The following is a 27,952-nucleotide window of genomic DNA, read 5'->3' as shown; positions in this document are numbered from 1 at the left end:
GATGTCTATGTGGTGAATTCAATATGTTTTCTGACCACCAGCCCCAGACTGTCCTCATTTGAGTATCCCATTTTAATTATTAAAGTACTTATATAATCTGTAACTCCCTGACTTCATTCTTTAGTATCAGGTTGGATTCTTTGTTTGGTGGCGGAGTCTTGAGTATCCCATTGAAGGGAGATTTTTGGACAAGAGATATAATGAGTTCTATATGAACAAAATGAGTTGAAATATCTTTGGGACAAACAATTTTAAATGCCCAACAAGCAATGAGGAGATGGGACTGAAACTCAGGGAAGACAATGAGACTGGTTATATTGTTCTGGTGTGCATTGGTCAGGAGATGATAATTAAAATGATAGGGAGAGAATTTAGAAAGAGAAGAAAAGGGGGATGAAGACAGAATCTTGGGGAACATCCACAGTAAGTGGTCATATTATAGATAATGAACCAGCAAAGGAATATGGAGAGTGATAGGACAGGTGAGGATCTGTCTAAAAACCCAGAGAAGAAAATGAGGGTATTTAGGAGGAAAAATCAAGGACTAGGACTGAAAAAAAGACCATCAAATTTAAGGATGCAGAGAAAATCAGGACAGTTCCTTTTCTCAAGGAGTTCATATTCCAATCAAGAGAGACAGAACGCATAGGAGAATTTGATTATAAGTCAGATGAAAAAGTCCAGTAGTCGTTATGATACATCAGCATCTATTTTTATATCATAGTTCTAGAAATAAAAACAAAATAGTTTCTAAGGTTGAGCCTTTTGACAAAAATTGGACTTCGATATTGAAAAGTTTCTTTTCTGGCTCTTCAGAATCTGTGATTGCTGAGAGGACAAGGGCCACAGAATCTACAGAGCCAAGTTGCTTTTTTTTTCTTTTTTTGGTTTTTTTTTGTAAGGCAAACAGGGTTAAGTGGCTTGCCCAAGGCCACACAGCTAGGTAATTATTAAGTGTCTGAGACCGGATTTGAACCCAGGTACTCCTGACTCCAGGGCTGGTGCTTTATTCACTACGCCACCTAGCCGCCCCTCCCAGGTTGCTTTTTTTGGATGACTACAGAGATCATCTTGAAAGGATGGAAAGAAAGAAAAATTTACCACAAGAAATCTATCTCTCCATCATCCTTTGAGTTATCTGCAATTTTGATTCTTCTAAGATCATGAGGTGGATCCAGGATCCACAGTTTTAAAATATCCTCAGAAAAGTAATGGTTTAAAAAAATCTTTGGGACAAAATAAGCAGTTTGGGGATCATTGAAGATGTAGGTAATTTCCCCACATGAGATCTAGGCCTATCTCTTACTAAATTGTGGATCTAGTTGGGCATCTATATTTATGTATGTATGTACACACACTTTTCCTTGGCACAGTGCAAATAAACCCCTCTTGTGCAATTTATAGATTTGTAAAGCTTCTTGGGGCACAAAGATGTTATTTGCCCAGAGTCACATAACCAGTATGTGTTAGAGGTAGGATATAAAACTATCTCTTATTAACTTAGAGTCTGGCTCTATTTACTGTGCTAGGTGACCTTTACAAAACACACACACACACACACACACACACACACACACACACGCACACACACACACACAGCCAATCAACTAAAAGCAATAATTTAAGGAACATATTCACTTCAGTTTTCCTCCCCAGTGTGAGTTATTAGGTCAATCTCTCTTGAAACTCAAAAATTCATCTTCAATAGGTGCAGGTATTTCTTTTCTTTCAATCTCTATTTAACCCACCTTCATTCAACAAACTGATCTCTTCAAAGGTATCAATAATCCTTGACTGTCATATTTAATGACCTCTTCTAAATTTTTATTGAACACTGCTGATTATCCTCTCCTCCTGGAACCATTCTTCTCTCTGGGTTTTTGTGACACTACTCTTTGTTCATTGTCCCTTTCACTGTCTAAGTACTCCATCCTTTGCTGATTCCTTATCCATATCCTCATGAACTGGTATTATAGCTAAGGCTCTGTAACCATCCAAATTTCCTTTTTTTTCCCCTCTATACTCTCTCAATAGCTCTATTGGGTTCATCATTAAATAATTTATATATTTATATATACACATGTATATTTCAAATTGGATGTCTTGTTTGAGGCTCTCAAATTTAAAATGACCAAACCAGCACTCATTTCTTTTTCTGAATTTCCTTATTGATATTGAGGGCACCACCATCTTCCAAGGCATCCAAGCTCATGATCTTGGTGTCATTCTTGAACCCTCAATTTCACTCACTTAACTTATCTAATAAGTTTTCAAATCTTGTTGATTCCATGTCAACAACATTTCTTAAATCTGTCCTCTCTTCTTCATTCCCATAACCATCACTCTAGTTTTGGTCTTCATCACTTCTTTCTAAGATTATTGCAATAACCTTTTAAATGGTCTCTGCCTCATGTCTCTTCCTACTCCTGAATTTTCTATTTCTTTTTCCATGACATAATTCAAATCCCACCATCTATAGCAATATTTTTAGATTACATTTATCTGCTAGTGTCTTTTCCTTTGAGATTGCTTCCCTTTACTCTGCATAGATCTTATACAGATATTTTCTTATTTGCTTCTACTGTTAGAATTAGAGCTCCTTGAGGATGTAATTAAGTTATTTAAAAAATACGTTCATAAACCCCAGGTTAAGATCTAAGTTATAGATCTTGCATGTACTTAGCTGTTTTCTTATTTGCTTCCACAATTAGAATTAGACCTTCTAAAGGAGGTTATTAAATTATTAAGCCTAATAACCTCACTTATTTAAAAAGTAAGTTCACACACTCCAGCATAAAATTCCATCCCTAAAGATATTAACTTTCTATGACATTGTACCAAAAGGACAACCAAAGTTATGGGTCTTATCAGGAAAGGTATATTAACAAAATAGATAGCATGGATTTCTTCTCCACAACTATGGAGTTGAATCACTCTACTTCATAGATTTTGTCCATTTCACACTCACACTATAGTGGAGAGAGCACTGGTGTGTGAGTCAAAACACATGGGTTCTAGTAGTGAATTTGTCAATCTAATTATGTAAAAAGGTCAAGTGGATTTAGACTCTCCAGTTTCCTAGTCTGCACAATTTAGAGGTTGGATTAGATGATGTTGGTCAACAGCCCTTCCAGGACTAAATCTTATGATTCTAACTCTTGAAGGAGTTGGGGAGGGTCTCAAGAGTAGTGCTTATCCACAAGAGGCAGTGGCAAGGCCACCTGTGCAGAAAGATTTGGATCAACTAATTTTACCTCATGTATGAGCTTGCTTTGGATCAACTGTAGTTCAATTTAAACTTATGACTTTGGGATTAAAAGAAAATTATAGCAAACTCTATAATATATTTTATGCAGCATTTAACCATCTAAGCTTCTATTAAAATGATTTATCCTCATTAGACTATTTTAAATGAATTTTTATTTTAGATTTATATCTCTAACTGCCTTGGAGCTAACACTCACTCACCAACAATCTGATTTTTAAAGTTTTCCTATTCATTTTTTTAACACATTTTCATGGAAAGTGACTACTACTACTTTGTGTGATTAATGAGCCTTATCTCCAAGCCTTAACTTTTCCTGGTTCCCTACTTGGGTCTTGATTTTAGATCTAGTTGTTGTAGCTTAATCTTATGAATAGTAACACTCCTATTTTTAGCTCTATTGCAATGGAAATAGCTGTGCCTGTGAATTGTAAATATGTGAAAGACTCATATTTTTTTCAAAGCTATGCTAAAGGCTTATTAAAATACTTAGGTATTCCTATTATTTTAATCTTAATGGCCAATTACATGAGTGCATAGGGAAGAGAAGAGAGTTAAGTATAATTTAGAAACTGCTTCCTATATAGCCTTAATCTGACATGCTGGAAAGGAAGTGTGATATTTTACCTGCAATACTAGGTAAAGTAGAGAACTATTTGTCATTCGAAGAACAAAGAAGACCACACCAACCAACCAAATGATTGGAAGTGTTTCTTGCTGTTCCCCTAATTTTTCAGATCTCTTAACTGTCAATTTTAATATTCTTCAACTCTTCTACTAGTTAATTTCTACTGATGGTTATATTACAATTTACTTATGGGAAGGATCCTTTTGACTAAGACATATATATATATATAATATATGAATTATAATAAATAATATCAACATTAATACAACCAATTAGATTTGCTTTCTATTAACTATAGAGAAACATAAATGCAACCAATTATTCTTTCTTTATAAGTATTTATTTTTGATTAAGTGAATTTTAAGGGATAAATGTCATAATTTTTCAGTGATTCCTTCATAGATGATTGATCTAGAGCTTTAATAAATTTTGAGCCTCCTCATTTTAGAAATGAAGAAAGTGAAGAGAAGAAAGGCAAAATGATTGAACTGAAATCACACTGGGATTAAGTTGCAGAGACCAGATATGAACTCAAGTCATCTGCCTCCAAATTGATCATTCTATCTATTGTTCTATGTTACCTTTTAGTCACCAGAATTCTCCATTTGCAGTTGTAAAGTCTTTTTTTTCCCTAGTTCTGTTTTTTCCCACTTTGCATTATTTCAACCATCTTTTTACATTTCTTTAGATTTGTTGTACTTGTTGGTCAACATTGTGTTATTGTATTCAATTGCAGTAGTGCATTATGGCCTATCCCCCCCCCCCCCCCACTGTCATTTGGATATTTAGCTATCTTTTGGTTTGGTTGTGGTTGTTTCTAATTACAAATAATGCTACAATGAAAAATCTTTGAAAATATAGTTCTTTTAGACTGTTGCTATACTTTTAAGGTGTATATATATATATATATATATATATATATATATATATATATATATTCTATTACTTCATAGTAAATATAAGTTTTGCCTTTTAAAATGCATTTATAATCTATCCTTTCATTACTACTCCCATGGAACAACAACAACAAAATTTTCATCATAAACGTAAATAGTCTTTCCCACATTGGCCATATTGAAATGTATTTCTCTCTTCATTTTAAGCTCATCAGCTTTCCTGCAGGAGGAGAAAAGTTCAGTCTTAGGGATGGGTAGTTGATCATTGCAGTGATCAGACTTTAGAGTATATTTTCAACAAAAGAATTAATGGATCATGGAATAAAATTATTTTTTTAACTTTTACTGCATATCCCCAGATTGCTTAACAAAAGACTATAAAAGTTTACAATTCCATTTACAAAAAATGAAAGTTCTCCATAGCCCTGTCTTCTTATCCTTTATTTTTCTTCTATTATTTCTTCTTAAAAGTATACTCTAGCAACCCTGGCTTCCTTGCAGTACTTGAAGTGACACTCAATATTCCACTTCTCCCTCAGGGCTGGAATGCTTTTTTTTCTCTTTTTCTATATCTCTTGGTTTTTCCTGAGCCCTTCAAGACTCAGTCTAAAACCTACTATTTTTAGGAGGCCATTCCCGGTTCCTTTTGTATTCTGCCACCTCTGAGCTCCTGGCCGCATCACCTTAGAGTTTCTTCATTCTACTTTGTATTTATCTTGTTTTCTTGATTTGAAAATGTGTTTCTTCAGGGCACGGGCTAGGTCTTTGCCCTGCTTTGTTTCCTAGCTCATAGATCAGTGCTTGGAACATATTAAGTGATCAATAAGTATTTGCTAATTGACTTGCCCTGACCAGCCCTGAGTTTCATTGATTTTTTGGTTATTATTTATTATTTTTGTTAATATGATGTATTTAAGATTGTATCTCAAAGTTGCTTTGATTTGCATCTTTTGATTATAGTGATGATTTTGATTATTGATGATTTGTGCTTATTAATAATGTTCTGTTGAAAACTGTCATTTTATACTTTGATAATTTATCCATTTGGATTTGGTGTTAACTTTGTATATTTTTAAACAATTGTTTATATATATATATAATATATAAAGATTACTCTTTTATGTATTTCTGTGTACCTGTCATTATCCATTAATATTTTTCCTAAGCTATTATTTTTCTTTCTTTACATTATTCATAGTACAGATAATGTTTTTTAAACATAATCAGTATGTCTTGTCCTTAATTCTTAATTTCTTCAAGAGAAAAAGAATCATATCTCTACACCAATCAAAGCAAATCATTATTTCCCTTTGTTCATTTTGTTTATTTTTTCATGTTTGTCTCTCATCCAGCAGGAATTCATAGAAGTATCTGATATGAAAGAGTAACCTACCTATTATATGCAAGACATTGTGCTAAGTACTTCACAAATATTTTCTTGTTTGATGTGAATCCAAATCAAGCTTTTACCAGTTTGAACTGACTAGGGAGAACCCTTGTTAGAGTTTTAGTGTGAGCACTTATACTTCTGAAAACAGTAAATGCTACAAATTAGAATTTGGGTTATTATTGTTATGTTGAGTATCTAGATAAGATGGTGTGAATAATGCAGATTAAATTTAAAAGTGTGTCAGTATGTCGAGAGTTTATTTTTCTCTTACCCTAATGGCTGTTAAACCTTTACCAGCATACCCCTAATCTATTTCTCAAGTTAGTAGACAATTTTGCCAATCTTTTTCCCAAAAGATCTAAGATTTTAGTGATATAAGGAAGAGCTGAGTTCAATTATTAATTAGGGAATCTATTCTCTTTTTATTTTCTATTTTTTTGTGGGGCAGGGAGACTGGGACTTTTGATTTCATTGGGACTCCTGATACTCCTGATAAAAAAGAAATAGCAAGTTGTACATAATAGATTTGCAATTTCATGTGCAAAAAAAGAAAAAAATTAACCAAAAATCACCAAAGCAAATCTAGTACTGTTCTGCAATTTATAGTCTTAGAAAATAGCCTATGGAATTGAGAGGTAAAGTGGTTTATGTCCAGGGTCATACATACCTCAGAGGTACTGAGATTAAGATCGATATGAGAGGGGCAGCTAGGTGGCACAGTGAATAGAGCACTGGTCCTGGAGTCAGGAGGACCTGTGTTCAAATCCAGTCTCAGATACTTAATAATTACCTTGCTGTGTGACTTTGGGCAAGTCACTTGATCCCTTTGCCTTACAACACCTCTCCCCCCCACCAAAGATCAGTATGAGGTTAAGAAGATATGGTTCCTACCCTCAGGGAGTTTAAAATTAGGCAAATATTTTTCAGGTTTTATTTTAAAGTATTTTTTCCCCAACATGTGGACATTTTAATACTTTTTACAAGTTTGTAGATGCTGACTCTTTTTATCTTTTCCTTCCCAAATAACTATTTCCTTTAGCTCCATTTCCTTTTCATATTCCTTGCCTCTTAGCACATGACCTTCTAGGCATAAGAAATACTAACCAGAGTGTGCCAATCTTTACAATGAATAGAATAAAAACTATGCTATCATTTGATGCCTCATTTATAATAATAGAATACTGAATATTAAAACTTAGACTATGAGGAACAGAGGACTAGATGAAGAGAGGTCAATAACTAACCTTACTGTGCATCCTTTACAATCACCTTCTATATCTCGGAAATTCCACAACCCTATGGGTTTGCTATCGAAGTATGTTTCACCCATACATCCAGTGAAAGTAATGACTCGTACAGCATCAGCTTTCTGTATATAGGAAATAAAACATTTATTAAAATTTTTAGCTCAAACTGTTATCCCAGTGCTTAAAAACAAACTCTGACCATACTTTTTGATTCATCAGTGACTAAGCCACTGTTACTCAAGTCATCTGCGTCATGTGCACTTGAGGAAGGGAAAAAAAAAAACCTACCATATGGCTTATAAAAGATGACTTACAAAAATGCCTTACCTGAGAGACAGAGAGTTGATGAGACCCACTGAGGGATGTCAAAATTATGGTGGGTACTCAGCTGAAGTATTTTGGACACAGTTGTTATCAATATCAGATTAATATTACAATGAATTAACTTCCAGATGAAAATTTTCCACAGAAAGGAACTTTTACAAGCTTTTATCACAAAGTTTCCAAGTATCACTTTTCCTAGGTCAAAGCAAGGAAGCTGTTTTCTTTTAAGGAGACCCAGAATTTTAAGGTTTTTAAGTTTTCTAAGCCAGAGAGGAAAAATTCTAATCAAAGTATTTCCATCATAAAACAATAATTTATCAGATCTTAACAATTTATATTTTTATCTTAAAAACTCAAATAAGGTAACCTCAATAACTGTTAACAATTTCACAATTTTCATAATAGCCAAATAACGTTGTCAATTTCCTTTCAAATATAGAACTTATAGAATCACAGTGCTTGTTCCTGTAGAACCAGGGGCTAGAATGATTGTCATTGGTAGGTGCTTAAAAGACAGTTGTTGAACTGAGTTGATTCCCTGGGTAAAAAAGATGATGTCGATCAATTAGAGTGAAAATTAAAGTAGGAAAATGTCATGCAGCTAGGTGATGCAGTGGATAGGTTGGGTATCAGAAAGTCTCATCTTCATGAGTTCAAATCTAAGCTCAGACACTTTTGCAACCCTGGGCAAGTTATTTAACCCTTCTTGCCTCAGTTTCCTCATTTAGAAAATGAGCTGGAGAAGGAAATGGCAAACCGCTCTTTGCCACCAAACCTTCAAATGGGATCATGTAGAGTCTGAAATGACTAAACAGCAGCAGCACTTCATGCAATCATTTTTTTCCACCACAAGCAGAGATTCCCCTAAAATGTACAGAAGATTTTTCAACATAGTAGTTTTGCTTTTCTTTTTGCTTCTTCTTCTCCTTTTTGCACTTCTCCCAAGGGGGTTATTTCAACACTTGTGAGTATCTCTACTAAGCATTCCAAGAGGCTAGTGCTTAAAATGATTGGCCTTAATGAGTATTTTAGATTATCTGTAAATGCCCTTTGTCCCTCTTCTGATCTGTCCCCAAAGGAGCCAACTGCAAGACAGAGCTACTCTGCTACTAGGTACATTCCCAGGGACAAAAATAATTTATGTGAGGGTGGAGAATGGATTACCAATGTCCTAAAATGTGTACTTTTAATTACCTAAGCTGATTTCAACATGTGACTTGTAGGATTAGTATTCTTATTTTGTAATTCTACTTCATCAACAAAGTAAAATAAATAAAACTTCTTTGTAACCCCCTCTCTCTCAAAGGTCGGGATTGGGTCCTCAGGAGAAACAGATAAGACTTCCTTTGTAACTGTCATATTAAAATTTGGGGTCACCATGGCTTTTCAATCTTCCTGACGAATCTTCTCCCTGGATATTTCCTACAAGTTCAGGATTAATCCATTCTATTCAACTGAGCTCTTCTGCCTCACCCATAGGTCTTTTCACAAACACCTCATTTCATTTCAACAATATGAACTCCTTTAAAATTCAGCCACTTGGTAATGCACAAGTACCTGCCACGATGCGATTATGAATATTAAGAGCCTCACCTTGTAAGAATCAGGAAAAGATCAACTTAAATTTTTCAGAGACATCATGATCTGAAAGCCTATGGTTCCTAGGATATTTCCCAAGGTAGTCATAAATCTTTTAATTAGTACTAAGGATGAACTTCATATCACTTCCTATCTTACATGAGAGTTAAGTCATCAAGGGATATTTAAAATGAGGTTTTGTTTAAAAAAAACACCTACCTCTGAGAAGACTGACATGTAAGGAGACAAAAAATAAGGTGAAGAAATTTGCATTTTTTCAGAGGGAAAAACAATTGCCACAGCATAGATACCTCCCTTTTTTGGGGAAACAAAGCAATTCATGAACATTTGGTATTCAGTTCAAAAAAATATTGTTTTAATTGGAGTCATGATTTCAAAAAAATTAAGCAAAAAATAGTGAAGTTGAAAACTAACATTCTTCAGATAGTTTAGAAAATCTTTTCCCAAGTTAAGAGAAATAACTAGTTTTTAAAGATGAAATATATAAGGATGAATGAAACCCTTTTACCTTTAATTTCCCAGTCAAACCACCAACAAAGAGCATAGCATTTGCATCCACATCCAGAATCGTATAGCCTGGGGGGGAGATTGAATTGTATGTGCTTGGTATGATGCTGGCTTTGGGACCATCCAGTGCTCTAACAGAAATAGTTCCATTTCTTCCAGTTCTTCAGAGGCAAAGGGAAAGGAAGAAGAGAAAATAATATACATGCTTTCTAGACACATTTCAAAAAATAAATATACAAAATAGAGAGATATTCAACAATACCTAAAAGATAAGCACTTCAGAGTTCTTAGCTTTCAAATATTTTTTTTTACTCCCCCAAATCTGAATTTAAACCAAAGAATCTGATCTTCTTTGGATGTTATGATTATACATAACAAACAGGGAACACAATCATCATAGTGTTCTCCTCATCTCAGGGCCTGCTGGTGACTAATGACAAATGATAACAGCAGCAATTAGTTGATGGATTTGCCATTTGTCAAATGAAAGCTATTTTCTAGCTGCTTTACATTCTAGTTGAGAGCTTCCTGATGTACTATTTCTTTTGTTCATGCTAATGGGTCCTGTTTTCTCCCATTTTCCTGGACATCTTTTATTTCCTATAGTGAGTTTACCCCAAATGAAAGCTCTATACACAGCAGCCTCTTCCCAGATTTCTTGATTTATCTTGGTTTTAATTATACTGAAATAGGTTTTCAAAAAATGAAAATCTGATTCATTTGGAACACATAAACTCAATGGGTGACCTTAGTTTTGTTCTTTCCACATATACTGATAACCATGCCTAAGTCCATACTAAAACACACATATACATATATGTGCTTACATATACATGCATACATATATGCATCAATGCATGTTTATATAAATATATCCATACACACAGTTATATTCACATGCACACTAAATATACATGTGTATATCATGTGTTTTTTAAGAGTTTATGTTTTCTTGACTGTTCCCTATCACTAGATATCATAACCTATCTAAATCTTAATGTATTTTGTGGCCAAAAATATTTACCTGATGAACAATATTTTAAAGATAAGCCTCCTCAATTATTAGCTAGATTGGACCTTGGTTGAAAGAAGGCTATGCTCGTATACTTCCACCTTGCAAAGATATTAAAGAGCTTTCCTCTCTGCTCACATATCATTGAAGAGGTCATGTCCATGCCACAAGGGACTGAAGTGGACTTTATGAGAGAGTACATAAACATGCATCTATATATCATGCACTATAGAAGTATGTTTTCGTAGACTTTAAATAGATTTTTCAAATAAATGAATAAAATTCATATATCCCAACATATCTAGCAATATTGATTATGAAACTGATTTAATTATCAAGGTGTTAATTTGATGATGACTTCAAAATATTTGTCTCAATGGTGATGGTCTTTCCTAAAGTAGTTGATTACCTTGATGCTTCAATTCGATACCAATAGGAATCATTGATGGTCATATCTGGGTATTCAACTCGACCAACTCCGGAGCCAACATCCCAGAGGAAGCTCACTTTCCCTTTTCGCATTTCTATGGCCAGGAAATCAGTCTAAGGCAGATAAGCAGAGTCAGAAAAGTAATTTGCCATGAAATACTTGTATAAAGTAGTATGATGCTATCCTTTGGATCCATACATATGTAATACAATTAGGAATCCTTAGATAACAGTTATTCAGGTGATCTCAGCTTTGCTTTTTTTTTTTTTTTGTATTTTTTAATTAATGTTTTACTGCAGATAATCTTTAAAGTGGCAGATATACCAGCCCTGTGCAAAGGTCTTACATATATTTGTATACACCAGGGTAAGGGTTTTTGCAAGGCAATGGGGTTAAGTGACTTGCCCAAGGTCACACAGCTAGGTAATAATTGTGTCCAAATCTGGATTTGAAATCAGGTCCTCCTGAATCCAGGGTCTGTGTTCTATCCACTGAACCACCTAGCTGCCCCTTGAAATTAATTTTTTAAGGGTGGTGGGTAGGTTACTTCATTAGTGTAAGGAATTCTCTCCCTATCCCACCCTCCAGGTTTCTATAGAAATGAATTTTAGCAATGTTTCAGCAAAGTAAAGTATTAGAGAATTTTCTGGAGGTATTGAGAATTTTTTTGCTTTTGTTTTTTGGTGTTTTGCAAGGCAATGGGGTTAAGTGGTTTGCCCAAGGCCACACAGCTAGGTAATTATTAGGTGTCTGAGGCAGGATTTGAACTCAAATCCTCCTGACTCTAGAGCCAGTGCTCTAACCATTGTGCACCTAGCTGCCCTGGTATTGAGAATTTAAATGACATGTACAGACTCTGATAGCCAAAGTATGTCAAAATTTTAACTTGAAGCAAGGTTTCCTTGACTCAAAGTCAGAGTGCTTTCCACTGTCCCATTCTGTCTCTTGACATTGATTGTGTTGGCAGAAATAAAATGAATAAAAGAGGAGCAGCATTAAGGTCTTCAATATTTTTAAAACTAAAGCCTTTGCCAGTCTTTATTGTGAAGACATTAGCTCTCATTTGGGAGAATTCCTCACTTCAGAATTTTGTGTAAGAAGCAGGGCAAAATGGGACAGCTAGGTGGCGCAGTGGATAGAGCACTGGCCCTGGAGTCACGACGAACCTGAGTTCAAATGTGACCTCCGACACTTAATAATTACCTAGCTGTGTGATCTTGGGCAAGTTACCTAACACCTCCCCCCATTGCCTTGCAAACCACCACCCCCCCCCAAAAAAAAGAAAGAAAAGGAAAAAAAAGAAACAGGGAAAAATGGGAGTATAGGAACTCAGAGAACGTTTTGGCTTAAACCAGAAGATTTGATTCATGTCAATCATTGAATGATGGAAGTTCTGATTTAAATTGGAAGATCTCTGAAGAAGAGAAATGGGTCAAAGACATCACAATAAACTTTCAGTTTTACTTTAATTTTACAGATCAATGTAGGCCAAGTTTCTGCCATTTCAATTTGAGAGATGAGTCAGACAAATATTGGAGATATCATTGGGAAAGATTTCATTATCATAAAATTAGTAACCCAAAATATTAACCATCTAATTTTATTTTACTGGTTGGTTTATTGGTTGCTGTCCATTCTTGAAGAGGATGAACATGACATCATTATTCTGAGTCAAGTAACAGTGTGTCTGACTGATTGATCAAACCAATATGAACTCTGAATGTTCTACCACAAGTCAAGTAGAGATAGTCCATGTGAACATTTGGGGTAGATTCTCAAATTTTGGGCATCTCAAGATTTCTTTTGAGTTACTTCAGTTCTATTTTGCTCATTGAGCACAATGCCTTCTTTGATATGGGTAGGCAGTCTTTTGCCAATGATTTCTATGTCACGCAATCAATTCTAAAACTAAACTTATACAAAGCAAGTGTTCACAGAATGATCAGAAGTGCTACAAGAACACCCAAGTCTGTATTATATCTCTGACTGCATCAATATAGAAATCAGTATCACTTTTATTGCCTACCTCAGGGTTCTTATGTCAATAATTATAACCTACAAAGCCCTAGAGAATTTATGGTCATTATTTTCTTCCTGAAGGATCATAGTGTGAGGATAAGATAGTCCTTTGAGCCAGGAAGACTGGGGTTCAAATCTGATCTCTGACATATAGTTGCTCTGTGACCCTGGGCAAGTTATCTAATTTTTTTCATCTGCTAGACAGCTTTCTAAGATCATAAGTGGTAGAGAATAGGTGATGATCTGCATTAGGAGAAAACATTCTCATATCTCAATATACTTTATGCCAATGAACTCATAGTTCCAATCTAATATTATTGCTTTTTCATTTAAATATTATTTTATTCCTTTGATGAAAAAGTACAATCCTTAATTTTAATTAGTGAAAAATTTATGCCCAATAGCCATTTGCCCTCATTTCAAACAGTTGGAACCAAAATTGTTCTGTAAAAATTGCATAGAAAAAAATGTAACCATATTAACACACTAAAGTCACAGGATTCAATAGAATCCACAACAATTTTCTATTTTCAGTTTGTACTACTCTAATTTGATTTGACATTTTAAATCTTTGGTTTTTTCCTTCTGTTTTCATAGAAGGTTAGAGTGAGCAGGACATAACTAGACAATTTTTATTGTAATGTTATTGACTTCTAAATATCCTATCTCTACTTCCCTGATCAAAATAAGCCACTGGCTATGTGTATACATCATGCATAGATTTAATTTATCAACTGAAAAGAAGGTGTAAATCAGACTTACAAATTTGGCACTGCCAAGATAAAAAAGGAGATTATCGGCAACAGCTGTCTTCACATTGACAATGATATTATTGTAGCTTCCTTTCTTGATTTCTGGCCTGTATGTTCGAATGCAGTCACCTCCAGAAGATACAGAGACTTTGATCTTCAAGAAAAACAAAGTACAAAGAGCTGAGACTAAACCTCTCAGAGAGTTTGAAGAAGATTCCAAACAACCACAAAAGAATAATTTTTCTTTGAAGTTTTTTCCCTATCATCAAATAATATTATTAAGTACCCACATGGACATAACATTAAGTTCATTAATGAGAATACTGAAATGTTTTTTCCCCACACAAATCTGTACAAAGAGTTTTCCATAATTCCATGTCTTTTAATCTGATCATTGCTGTCTTTCTGAAACACACAAATGACAATTCTTACTTTCTTCTGCCTTTTCTTCACCCTTGTTCTATTGCCATCAACCAGGAAGAAAAATAATTGATAGTTTCTAATTCATCAATTTCTAAATACAGCAGTTTGGATTACTTTCTATAGGTACTTGGCTCTGGCAAATTTTCTATCAAATCATTTTCAAAAGGTACTTTTGAAAGAAAAATAAATGTTCTTTCTTAAATCTATTTAAATGACATCTCAAGGATTTAAAATTGATGGATTTTTGAATTACTTGAAATCAAGCAACAAATCACTTTTTTGTGAATTTGGAAAGGGAAATTGCCCTTTCCTCTTCCCTGTATTATTAAATTGAAAATAGCTGAATTGATTTTGTTCTAGATGCTCCAACAATAGTATATTAATCTTTGTGTTAGGAACACAGGAACTTTCAAAGCAAAATGGCCCCTTTTCATTAAGTTGCCAAGAAATGAAAGTGAAATTGAACTAACATCTTTGTAAATGCCTTTAAGGAATCATTTCCAGTTGCAATCACTAATGTAATTAGCAACTTCTATTGCTAAAGAAAAAAGATTTCTTTTGATCAATAGCTTTCAGATGACTGTGGAGTACCAAGAAAGAAAGCCCTATGGGAAGAGTGGAAAAAAGGTTCCTATTAATTTTCAATTACTTTCAAGTAGCATTCTAACTTCAACCACAAGTAAAATTATACTTAGTATATAGACAAAATAATGATCAAACAATAGAAATTTTTAAATAACAGGGTAAATCATCGTTTAGATTCTGAGAAATTCAAATAGCCTAAATCATAGGAGATTATAGAGGTTTAACAAAAACCAAACACAAACAAAATTTGTCATAATTCCTTGCTGTCATTTACAATTCTGATAGCCCAAAATCTGGAATGTGTAAACTATGATCATTAAGTTCTGAAATGATTCTATGTAATCTTTATTATATATTACATATCTGCTATTTTATTACATATCATAATATATTATTATAATTTTATATTTTATGTATTGTTACATGCAATCATAGACTGAAATCAAGTTATCTCAAGAATAATGGAATACTGATGATTTAAATATTGATGTGACTCCATTTCCAAAGCCCAGTGATGTAGGATTCTCTCCTCATTGATATCACTGAAGAATTATCCTCTATCTTGTTCTTAACAATTCTGCCCTGTCCTTTATCCAGAGAGGGGAACTGAATCTCTATAATTGATGACAAAGTACCATACCAGTGGGTCTGGAATAGAGATAGAAAAGGGAATTGTGTCTAAAAACTGTTGCTGTTTTTGTTTGTCCTTCATTCTGAAAGAGGACTATGATATCAGGGATGTGATATCATAAAAGTGAATTGGATTTAAGTGAGAGAGGGCTGTGCAGAGTCACCAGTTTCACTTTATCCTTTGGAGCCACCTGGGTCCAGTGGTCAAATATTTACAGATCAGGATAACCAGAGATGGCCCTGGAGGATCAGTGGGAGTCTTTGGCCTTTTTAAGCTAGGGTCTTTAACAGGTCTCAGTTAGACTGAGGAAACCCCCATTCAATGATTATGGTTAGGCCAGAAAGAAATGAGGTAAAAAATGACTGATCCAATGGCAGAGGATCTCAAAGTTTCAAACACACCTGTATACCACACACGAAGGGAAGCAAGGGAAGAAATGATATGGTCCTCTAAGAATAGCATCAGGAATGTTAAATCTGAAAATTAATAAGTAAAGTTCCAAAGTTTTTTTTTAATTATGATTCAGGACAAGAGAAATTTTAAGGAAAAGGAAATTGGACTGTTGCTTTAATTGACTTTAAAATGGTAATGGATGACATAGAAGGATCAAACTATTCAATTTCTATTATGTTTTTGTTTTCAATATCTTTTCAGGTCCTCTAAGAACAGTATCAGAAATGTTAAATCTGAAAATTAATTGGGACATCTATAAATGCAAGTACAATATCAATGTTGTTTTTTTTTAATTATGATACAGGATAGGAGAATAATTTTAGTTTGGGAAGGAGAGAATAAAAATGCTCCATGGAGAGTTTCTTTGTTTTACATTGAATAACCGCCAATCAACTACTATTTAACAGGGATGCCAAATTGATATTCCTAAAGCACAGATTGTACCTCTGCCTTGCTCAAGAAATCTCAGTGGCTCCCTGGAACCTCTAAGTTTAACCTGTATTTATTGGGCATTTAAAACACTTCACAATCTTTCTGAACTGATTGCAACCAACTCCCTTTCACCTGAAGCTCCCCATCTTTCATCTAAGCTAGCTTCACTGTTGCTTTTATTATATAATATGCAATCTCTTGCTTCTTTGTCTTTTCACAGGCTGACCACCATGTATGGAGTTCTCTCTCTCCTTCACCTCTGCTTCATAGAATTTCCCAGTTCCCTTAAAATCACTGCTTTTTTGAAGATAACAGTGGCAGAGGATCTCATTAATACCAGAATTTAAAATATATACATGTATAACACACAAACATCATGTTGAACATGGAAGCAAGGAAAAGTAACTGAATGATATGCTCTTCTAAGAACAGTGTCAGGAATGTTAAATCTGAAACATAGTTGGGACATCTATAAATGCAAGTATGGTATCAATGCTGTTTTTAAAAATTATGAAACAGGATGGGAGAAATATTAAGAAAGAGAATTTTTCCTGATTCCCTAGTTTTAGTATTTTCTCTTTTGAGATTATTGTTCAATTACTTTGCGCACTTAAAAAAACAACCCATGTACTTATCTGATATATGCTAGCCCCCAGTAGAAGGTAGGTTTCTTATATGCAGGGATTGGTTCATGTTTATCTTTATCTTTTTAAAATTTTCTTTGTATCTGGCATTTAAGGTTCAATAAAATCTTGTTGAATCGAATCAAATGGAATTACAGTGAACTGGGCTAGGATAGAATTAAGAAGACAAACATGAAACAAAGCAGAACCTTTTATCTTAAGACCTTATAATACAGAATGGGAATGAAACAGATTTAAATTATCACTATGGCACAATACTTTACATTTAATAGGATAACTTCATTGAGTACATGAGATTCCCAAACAAAAAGATCAGTTAAAGTCAGCAGGGAAAGGGGAGCAGAGAAGACTTCATAGAAGAGATAGTACCTAAGCCAGATCTTTAAGGAAGAGAAAAAAATTCTATAAATGAAGATGTAGAGGAAGAAAATTCCAGAAATGAGGAAGTGCATGTACAAAAGCAAGGACAGGAATAGGAAGGCAAGATTGGGAAAGAGCAAAGAATTTTATTTGGCAGGAATATACAAAATGTGAATAGAAATAATTGTATGTGATGGAGTTAGAAAAGTAAGTTGGATACAGATCATAAAAGGATTTGTATGCCAGAGGAACTTATATTTTATTCAATAGGCAATACTGTAGATTTTTAGGCAGGGAAGTGACATGTTTTTGAGTAGGAATATCCAAATATCCTCCTGTACCCTGGCTTCCTATTTCATTTTCTTTTTTTTTCTTTTGGTGGGTACAAGGTGCTTTCTTACAATCAATAAACATACATTAAACATCTACTTATATGTCAGATAACTATAGGATACAAGTACTTGAAAAGAAAGACAGTCCATGGGCTCATGAAACTTACAATCTAATAGGGGAAAACAAACAAAAAAGGGGGCAGGGACATGGTGGAGAAATCAAAGAAGTATCGGAGTAGAGCAGTCAGGTGAGAGGTGAGTTGTTCTGAACTGAGCTTTCTCTTAACTAGAGGTTCATGGCTCCACCTTTGAAAGAGAGGGATAGAGGATCTCCATCTTTGAATCAGAGATGGAGTACCAAGGCTGATGAAGTCTTGCAGGATAATGAGGTTTATCTAATAATCAGTCCTGGGACTATATAGAGATTATTGTGTAAAAGTCAGATCAACAAACATTCATTAATTGCTTATTACGTGGCAGGCAACTGTGCTAAATGCTGAAAATACAAATGTAAGCTATTCCTTTGAGAGTAAGATAACTAAGATCAACCAAAGGAGAGAATCTTCGTTCTCTCTCAAGGGACAACTGATTGAAGTCTCAAGTGGAGTAATCTGGGGATAGGGAGATGTAGAGACTGGCAGCTCCTCTTGTATTTTATCAGTTTTTTCCCAGTCTTTCTCTTCCTTCATCAAACTAAAGAGATGTTAGATTCATTCATCCTCTCTCAAAGAAATCCAAAGAACCAGAATCTCTTTTCATCTCACTCTAAGAACTCCAAGTCTCATGTATAACACACAAACATCATGTGGAACATGGAAGCAAAGAAAAGTAACTGAATGATATGATTCTCTAAGAACAGTGTAAGGAATGTTAAATCTGAAAAATAGTTGGGACATCTATAAATGCATTGAGTGGGCATTGAGTGATCAATCTCCACCAAACAGGAAAGGGTCCCATGCAATTGATTCAGCCAAAGGTTTCACTAAATTTAAGCAAGGCACAGAATCCTTGTAGAAAAGATAGAAGCTAGATTTTTATAAATTTAACTCTCTTTGAAGATGAATGAGCAAACTAAAAAGGGTGATTTGATATTATCAAACTGTAATGTCACAGGGTTTTGTCCTTGGCCCTGTTTTGTGTACCATTTTTATCAGTTAATTTAATGAAGATACATACACATACACACACAAATGGCATGCTTATTAAATCTTTAGATGACTAGAGGCTGGGAGAAATAGAAATAGGAAAGGTTCTGAAGGAGTGTAGCATAGATAAAAGAGCTCAGGAACTGTAGTTAGATGATACCTGGGCTTAAATCCCCTTCCAGTATTAAGTAGTTATATGACCATGGACACCCTATCTCTATCACCTCTAGTTTCCTCTCTATGATATAGGTAGTTTGATTCTTTTTATTATTACTGGAGTGGTTTGCCATTTACTTTTCCAGCTCATTTAACAGATGAGGAAACTGAGGTAAATAGAGTTAGATTTGCCCAGGGTCACACAGTTATTAAGTGTTTGAGGTCACATTTGAAATCAGGTATTCATGATTCTATCTGCAATGACAACTAGTAGCCCCATAATATAGCCAGGACAGGTGTATCCTTTGTGAATTTTACTTTTTGAGGGGCTTTCCAGAACAAATTCTTTATAAATGAAGCTTTCTTTTGTCTGTCTCCCTTTACTTACTTTTCCCTTTTTTCTCTCTCACCTGCTTCCTTTTCTTTTCTCTTTCTCTCTATCCTGCCTTTTTTCATTGCCATCTCCTTATCCTTCCCCATTCTCTGTCAGTCTCTCTCTCTGAAAATTCTACTCCTAAAGTTGGTAGGAGTAGGTAATTTTATTGTAATTCTTGGTAAGTTTTCTAAAACAGAAGTTTTAATCATTAGGAATCTACAAGGCATTTCTTGTAACTGTGCTATTTACCAGTTAATCATCATGAACTCAATTAGACATTACTGAAGATGCCATAAGTACAACTATTGGATTTTCTACTGTAATTTGCCTTCTAGTAACTAGATCATTTATTTTTAAAAGATTATCAGATACTCCATAAGAAAATCAACAAACCAAAAGAATTTCAGTTCAAAATTCATCTTACGCTGCTTTGTCATTTCTAGCATTTATTGGGGCCAAACAAATTTACTAGAGCCAGGTCATATAATACAAATGAAAGAACTATTACAACATAATTTTCAATTAGAATGAATTATTTGGAGCTGTACATATGCTTTCTAATCTATGAAAGAGAGATAACATTTGGCACATCTCTTTGTCCTGAAATTTGAAATACTATATACATACACGTGAATGTACATATAAATGTGATATATATGTATACAACATATATGTATAAATATTCTACAAATATAAGGTAAATCAGGGTGGAGGATTAGAAACTGTTGTTTAGGAAAAGTAAAATATAAAATGTCTTATTTGTTCTGAGTATTGAAGGAAAACAGGTATCCTAAGAACTGAGGAGGGAGTGTGCTCTTTAGGACAATTAGTGCTAGGTTTAGAAACCGATAAGAAAGAAAGAAATGGAAAACCACTCCAGAATCTTTGCCAAGAAAACTCCATGGTTGGTGTGGTCCTTGGGATCACAAAGAGTTAGAAACAATTGAACAACTGACTAAAATCTGCCTAATTGAAACAAAAGGTGGATTGTTAAGAAAGAGCTTTAAGATCAATTTGACTGGATCATAAAGCATGTGAAAGGGAATAATATATAAGATAAAAAATGTAAGGTGAGGTCAGATTGTGAAGGACCTAGACTTCCAGGGTTTCTACTTGATCCCTGAGGCAACAGGCAGTCTATGTAGATTTTTTGAGCAAGGAAGTGACAAGATCAGACTTGTGCTTCAGGAAAATCACTTTAAGAGTTCTGTGGTTGGTGAATAGAAGGGAGAGAGATTTGAGGCTAGGAGATCAAATAGTAGCTATTATAATCATCTAGGCAAGAGATAGTGTAGACCTGAACTAGGGTATTAGCTATATGGGTAGAAAGAAAGGTAAAGATGAGAGAAGGCTGTGAAAGAATTGAAAAGATTTAGCAACTAATTGTGTGTTGGGTAGAGGAAAGTTAGATGTTAAATGATACCTTATTATGACAATATACTGAATAGTGGTAGTGGTACTGGAAGGATGGTGGTACTTTCAAAGATAAAGGGTTAGATGTAGAGGTTTGATGATGATGAGTTATGTTTTGGGCATAGTATCATGGTATTGTAAATCGGAAGTTGGAAGGGACTTTAAGATCATAGAGTCTAACTAAGTCATTTAATAGACGAGGAAACTGAGACTCATAGAAGTTAAGTGGTCTATCTGTGGTCACACAGCTATTAAGTAAATTTTCATTTGGTCTGGCCCTTGGGAAATGGGTGACATTTCAAAACTCAGAGAATGGTAAAAGCTCTGATTATATGTAAGGCACCTTTGTGCCTCCTGAAGATTCAGGGTTTTTAAAAAAAAAAGACATGGTTCCTGCCCTAAAGTAATTTACAATCTAATAGAGGTTGATAGTGGTGGTAATAGTTAGGTAGTAAGATATACATTCAAATCACTTTGCTCTAACCCTTTTTCTCCTGAAATGCTATCTTCCATCTCTGACTCTTGAATTCCTACCCATTCGTCAAGATCTAGCCCAAATGGCTTGTCAAATAATCAACAGTAATTTATTAAATGCTTACAATGTGATAGGCACTGAGATGAAATAATCGTTATACTCACTTTCTATTGGGGTAACACAATAACACAACTCCCACTTCACTTATCCTCTGGACTGCTCTATCTCCCTTCCCTCCTCGCTGCCTTAACCATCTCTGGATGACTCTGCTCTAGATTGATACGCCTCCCCCCGCCTGTCTTTCCTTACCCTATACAGTTTCCCTTACTAGACTGCAAGATCCTTGAGAATAGGACTATCTTTCCTTCAATTTGTTTTAGTATTTGTATCCTGATCATTAGACACATATAGTAAATGCCCTACTTGTCTGTCTATCTACCTCCCAGAAAATGGATATATATATGCCTTAAGATTATATATGAATATCTTTATGCATATATTACCTCTAATACATTTATAAATGCATATTTACACATAAATATATATGCAAGCATATATATTTATATGTGAGCATGTGTGTATGTGTGTACACACACATACACTAATACCCATACAGTATTTTCTCCATCTTGATTCCTCTGACTGCTTCTTTGAACCCCCCAAGTACTATGTAACTCTCTTATGGCATTTAGAGTTATATTTCTTATCTCCTCTACTGGACTGTAAAATTCTAGTCACATCTTAGTTGACTTTTTTATCCTCCACAGAGACTAATACAATAATTTATGCACAGCAAGTACCAAGTAAATATGTTTGATTTTGAATGAAATTCCACATTCTTAGAACAATGTTTGTTGTCCCTGTTGTTCTTTGTCTCACATACATAATTAGCTGACAAATGTTGATGCTTTCTCCTCTTTAATTTCCTTTTTTTCTATCCTTACTGCTTCTTCAATCTTTGTCTACTGTAACACCTTCTTTTTCTTGCCTTCTAGCAATTTTACTTTTCATCAGCTGTGAATTCTTTTATCTTACAGTCACTGCTTTGGCCACTTTTAGGGTTGTCATCTTTGCCAAATGGAAGGAGATGTTCTGACACTTGGATAATTTGCTCTGGGTTATTATGAAATTTAGCTATTCTTGCTAGTCCTTGATTGTCCAAGGCTGTTCAAAGCCAAGGGATACACTTAAGAGAGAATCTATTTGTTAGTGGTAGATTGAAAATGGCCAATCTTAATTTGATGAATTTTTTGTTCTCTTCTTGATGGTAAAGAATGAATTTGGATCATGAACCAATTCAGTCAGAGCTTTGCTTTGAGCTTTAACTACTATATCCTGAGCCTTTTGGGCAACATCTCCAAAAATGTTCTCCAGCTACCATAATGGTCCTGATAAGTAACTAGAAGAAAGGACATTAACAGTTTGTTCTAATATGATAAGATATGAGGAAATGACAAGACATTTCAGCATTTCAAAATCCTATTTGCATTTTTCAAAAAGTATACCCCATTTCCAAAAAGAGTTTTTGATCCTCTTAATACTGGGACATTTTTTAATGGACATCTTTATATCATTAGCTCTTTATTTCTTACTATGTTAAATCAATCAGTGGAAAGGGTTTGGAAACAAAGATCCAAAGTTTAAATCTCTGCTGTGATACTTTCTGTGTCACCTTGGACAAGTCATTTAATCTTTCTTAGCCTTAGTTTTCACATGTATAAAATAAGAGGATGGGATTAGATCACCTCTAAGATCCTGTCTAGCTTTAAATCTGGAATCCTATGAGATCTAAAAACTCTGAAAACCCTTTCAAAGTCCTCTCTCCATGATATGCTGTTCCTCACACAGGAACTCCCATTTTCTATCTCTATATCTTTACATATGTTGTGTTAACTCAGGTATGGCATATAATCTGAGCTAACTTCTGCCTCTTAGAATCTCTAGTTCCCTTCTAAGCTCAGTACAGGTGTCACCTCATTTATGAGAACTTTGACTTCCTAAATTGCAAGCTCCTTTCACCCCCCCCTACATTTATTTATTTATGTATGAGTCTATCACCAATACCAACATAGAATCAAATAGATGGAGAGCTGGAAGTGACTCTTGGCAAAGAGACAAATTTTGGCTTGACCCTCCCCATTTTTTTAAATAATTAGAACTTTCAAAAAATGGAATGGATTGGCTTGAGAGTACTGTACCAGGGAATTCTTTCCTATTTAGGTTGAACTAGATATCTTTGGAGATCCCCTCAAACTCTCAAATTACATGATTTTATGTTATTTCATATAATAGAATCTAAGTTCCTTGAAGGTAGAGACTACTTAGCATAGTGCCTTGAATGTAGAATGTGCTTACTAAATGTTTGCTATTTGATTGATTGACTAATCTCAATATTTCCTGCTATTTCTTCATGTGATTTCTTGATTTTAGAAAGGGGGAACTTAATTTGTTCATTCATACATTTATTCATTCAAAATTCAAAAAAAATTTACTGAATGCTGACTATACAAAGTAGTCGCCCTTGTCTCATCAATTTTTCTATGTCATCCATCCATCCATCTATTGTATTTAGAACATTTAAATATTGATCTCTCTTACCTGAACCTGATTAAAATAACCTTCTTTAGAAGCTTTGACATGGCTTTTGCTACCTATGTTCTGGACTACACTCCAGGGAAGTGTGTAATAATGCTGATGGCTATGTCATTAATTAATGAAGATCCTTTGAATCCAGTTTGCTTTCTTAACAGCGATAGATGTTAAGTATGTCAGTATGCAAAAATAATTAATAAGAACCTTCCTCTCCCCATTACTTTTTTATACATCCTGTAAATATTAAAATAGAATTTCTAAATTTTCCAAGTAATAATTACTGCTTTCTCTTTTCATTCCAAGTCTGGTGACATTAGAATTCTAGACCCAAGAGTTGCATGGAAAATGAAAAGGACCAGATGACAAATGTATAATCTGACAAAATCATTCCTTTGGAAATAACACTGACCAATTACTACTAATAACTGTACAATACAGAGAAAAAGAAAAAGGTAGCTTACAGAATTAGCTTGTTTCCGGGCTTGGTTTATCAATTCCTTTATCTCAGAGATATTTTTTTTCAAGTTATCCTGAAGCTCCTTGATTGGTTTGAGTTTATCAATCAACCGATTAGCTTCTTGTTCAAGATTTTTGACAGTGGCATCTGCATCTGCAACTTTACAGAACCAAAGACAAAATCATAACAAGTTATGCCAGTGTTTCAGCTTGCTTATATGAGTAGGGATTTCTCCTTAACCATGCAGTAAAGAAAAATGATGGTTACTAAGTAGATGAAGCTTTGGAATGATAATGAGGATGTTAGTCAGGACTAAAGTAGGTCAGAAAAACTGAGTTGAGAACAAGAGCCAAACCTGGGGTAGGTGCTTGTATTTTACACCCTTATCAAAGGCAAAAAGCATGGTGATTTTTTTCAGAGTTATTAATTCCTAATTCCATAGGACTGGACTCCAGAGAACATAGATGTAGCTATGAGACAAAACTAATAGAATATTCTTTGTAAAGGTCACCTTACTCTGCCATTTTAAAAAATTCATGACAGCATAAGCTAGTCTACATATAAAACATGGGTAATTGCACTCTTTAATTTTTGTTCTTGTTGCATATGTCAAAGAAAATAACTGTCACAATGTCTCTTGGCAAAGGATTTCACTGATGAAAAATCCTTAGAAAGTATTTCCTCATATCACTTAAATATCTCATCCTACAATTCAAACCCATTTCCTTCTGGTTCCTTGAGTAGGAACAATGAATGACTGGTTAGTGTCTAGACACAGTATTCCATAGACTCCTAATTTTTTTCCCTTGGAGGAAGTCAGACATTTTTGAAGGTATAATTATCTTTTCTTATTCTAAGATGGTGTCAGCTTCACCTGATTTAAGGTAATTTATTCACTCAACAAGACTCTGTTTTATCTACTCTATCTTTGACATCCCTGATGAAACTGAGACAGTTCAAGTCCCATAATTGAATTCCAGCTTACACTATGAAAGATGTCCCATGTGACTTACATTGACCCTTCATTGACTCATCTTCAGAAGTGGATGAAAGTGAATCTTTGATTATCTTTTTAACCTGTTATTTGGAAATAGGTCATTTGTTCTTCTGCAAAATTAGTCTTGTGTTCATGAATGTCAGAGTATGAATACTGTTTAAAATATTTAAAAATGACCACAAAAGATTGGCAACTTGATTGATCCATACTTGAAAGAAAATTAAGTTTTTTCCTTCATGAATTCTATTTCTTCTTTGAACTGTCATATCTCTGGCTCAGATAAAAACATTCTTTTCTTCCTTCCAGATCTTCAGTATAACTACAGTTTTCACTTTCCTAGTAACCTTTCAACAATTCATTTTTCTTTCTCTCAACTTCATAATATAACACTGAAACTTCACAAAGTAATTTGTTGCCAGGAAAAAAAAAGCTGACAGAATTCCAACAGTATATTTAGAGGTCATGAAAGAGAAAGAAAGAGTCATTGAAAGGACCATTTAAGATTTAGTAAAGTCCCTAAATCCTCTTACTCTTTAATAAGCCAGTCAGACTTTTCTGTGTTGATCTAAAGGGATTGTCCAAAAAAAATGTTCATGGGGTTGCTTATATCTGATTAGAGTCAACTTTGTTGCAAGAAAGTAATCTGAAATCCTAACTCAATTTATAAGAGTTTTTTTTATTCCCTGGTTCTAATATATTTAAGTAGTACTGAATCACGGTAATCATATATGCAACTCAAGGTTGGTTTTGTTTTTGTTTTTTGCTTTATTTACTTTGCTGCAGGTACACAGTTTATGACATTATCCTACCAGTGTCAACAATGGAATTAAATGATATAAACCCATACATTGCTAATGGCTTTTCTCTAAGAGAAAATATGCTCATCTTGGTGAGTAGTGCAGCAATACTGAAAAAACAAGATTTATTTTTCCTAGAGTAGCACCAAAATAGCAGATGTAAAGCAGAAGCATTGGGAGTGGGATGAGGGGGAGGGGTACAAGAGTAGAAAAACATTTACAAGAAATTATTTACTTGTAAGTTAAATGATACTTACTGATTTCTGTAGATATTGATGTGGAGGGACAGAAAGGGAAAAATAAGACAGATTATGAGAAAAAACTTAGAGACTAGATTTTAGAAATTATAAATTACAAATGGTCCCTGTTTTACAACAATATATCTTTTTAAAAAGCCTTATAAAATTATACTATTTTGAACTTATTCTTCACGTTTCAAAAGTATTCATTTGTCATGTTCCATTAAATAGAAAGCTTTCCTTTTGCATCTTATATTTAGAGAACAAGAATGACTGCACTTAGAGAAGCTGATAGTAAAAACTTACTTAGAACTAAAATGTACTAAGAGCTGTCATAATTTATAAATTCATTCAAAGTCAACACAAAATATTTTAAAATCAAGACAATAGGAAAATAATGACTTTACAAAAATTTGAACTTCTATTCAACTATTTAGAAAATACTATGTAAACTGATTCAGTGTACCATTTAGTCTTACTGATTATCCAGTCTGCAGAAGGAAGCTACATGTGTGAATGCTGCATATCTTTTGGTTATTAAACTTTTTTGATAAATTTGCATAACTGTATTGAGTGAGAAATGTCTCTGAAAATTCAAGAGTTTGCAAATACTTATTAAATAAGCTTTCTTGAGGAGTATTCATAAGAGATGTTCTATCTATTTTTTTTGGAGGCAAATTCAATGAACCCAATTAACTCTTGATTTTGTAATAAAAGTAGGTGAGAGCTGCTGGTTGAAAAGGGAGTAAAGATAGGCTTCCCAATTCCTTTTTGGAGACTTGTTTATAAGTTTGAGAACTAATGTGGTTGCAGCCAAGACCAACATTTGGGTCTTTAGGATTAGCAAAAGTCTTTGGAGTGTCATCATCAAAAAGCAGCTTCCATGAATGGGTTTGTTCTTAAGTTCTGACCCTCTTTAATAGCTACATGGTCCTATGAGACTTCATCCATTCTTGGCGTATTTTATCCAAGATTACAACTATGTTCCCTAGTGAAGATCAGAAAGTATTTATGTCAACTGTCAAACTATCATGGGAGGTTTCAGAATCATCTCTAACTGCCATGTGACATCGTGAAAAAGATATTGGACTGGGGATCCAAAGTCTTGTGTTCTAGTTCTAACAATATCACCAAGTTGCTCTGTCACTTGGACCAAGTCATTCATACTTTCTAAGCTTCAGATTCTTTGACTGTAAAATCAAGGATTATTTCATGGATTTATGAGCCCACATGCCCCACCGGTATCCTTGAAATAGCAAGAGAACTCAAGGAAAACTCCTTGGACATTAGATAGATTCCCTGTGCTCAATTAATGGGAGGACATGAATAAGAGTTTCCTAGGATAGGCAGAGATGAATGTGCTGCAGTTTGCATCA

General features: G+C 34.3%; 1 protein-coding gene across 5 annotated transcripts in view; it reads right to left on the bottom strand.

The window, feature by feature from the left end:
• The window catches only part of LAMA2 (laminin subunit alpha 2), an 811,978-nt gene that overhangs the window by 63,835 nt on the left and 720,191 nt on the right, over positions 1 to 27,952 (bottom strand). For all 5 annotated transcript variants that reach the window (XM_074187557.1, XM_074187558.1, XM_074187559.1 and 2 more), the window contains 5 exons: positions 24,548 to 24,702; positions 14,080 to 14,223; positions 11,278 to 11,411; positions 9,858 to 10,017; positions 7,424 to 7,548 (listed from right to left, as the gene is read on the bottom strand). In XM_074187557.1, coding sequence (XP_074043658.1) covers positions 7,424 to 7,548; positions 9,858 to 10,017; positions 11,278 to 11,411; positions 14,080 to 14,223; positions 24,548 to 24,702 — 718 coding nt within the window. The remainder of the gene's footprint in view (positions 1 to 7,423; positions 7,549 to 9,857; positions 10,018 to 11,277; positions 11,412 to 14,079; positions 14,224 to 24,547; positions 24,703 to 27,952) is intronic.

This window comes from Macrotis lagotis, chromosome 5 (assembly GCF_037893015.1).
Source record: "Macrotis lagotis isolate mMagLag1 chromosome 5, bilby.v1.9.chrom.fasta, whole genome shotgun sequence".
Classification (NCBI taxonomy): domain Eukaryota; kingdom Metazoa; phylum Chordata; class Mammalia; order Peramelemorphia; family Peramelidae; genus Macrotis; species Macrotis lagotis.
This window is presented reverse-complemented; position numbering and strand designations above follow the sequence as displayed.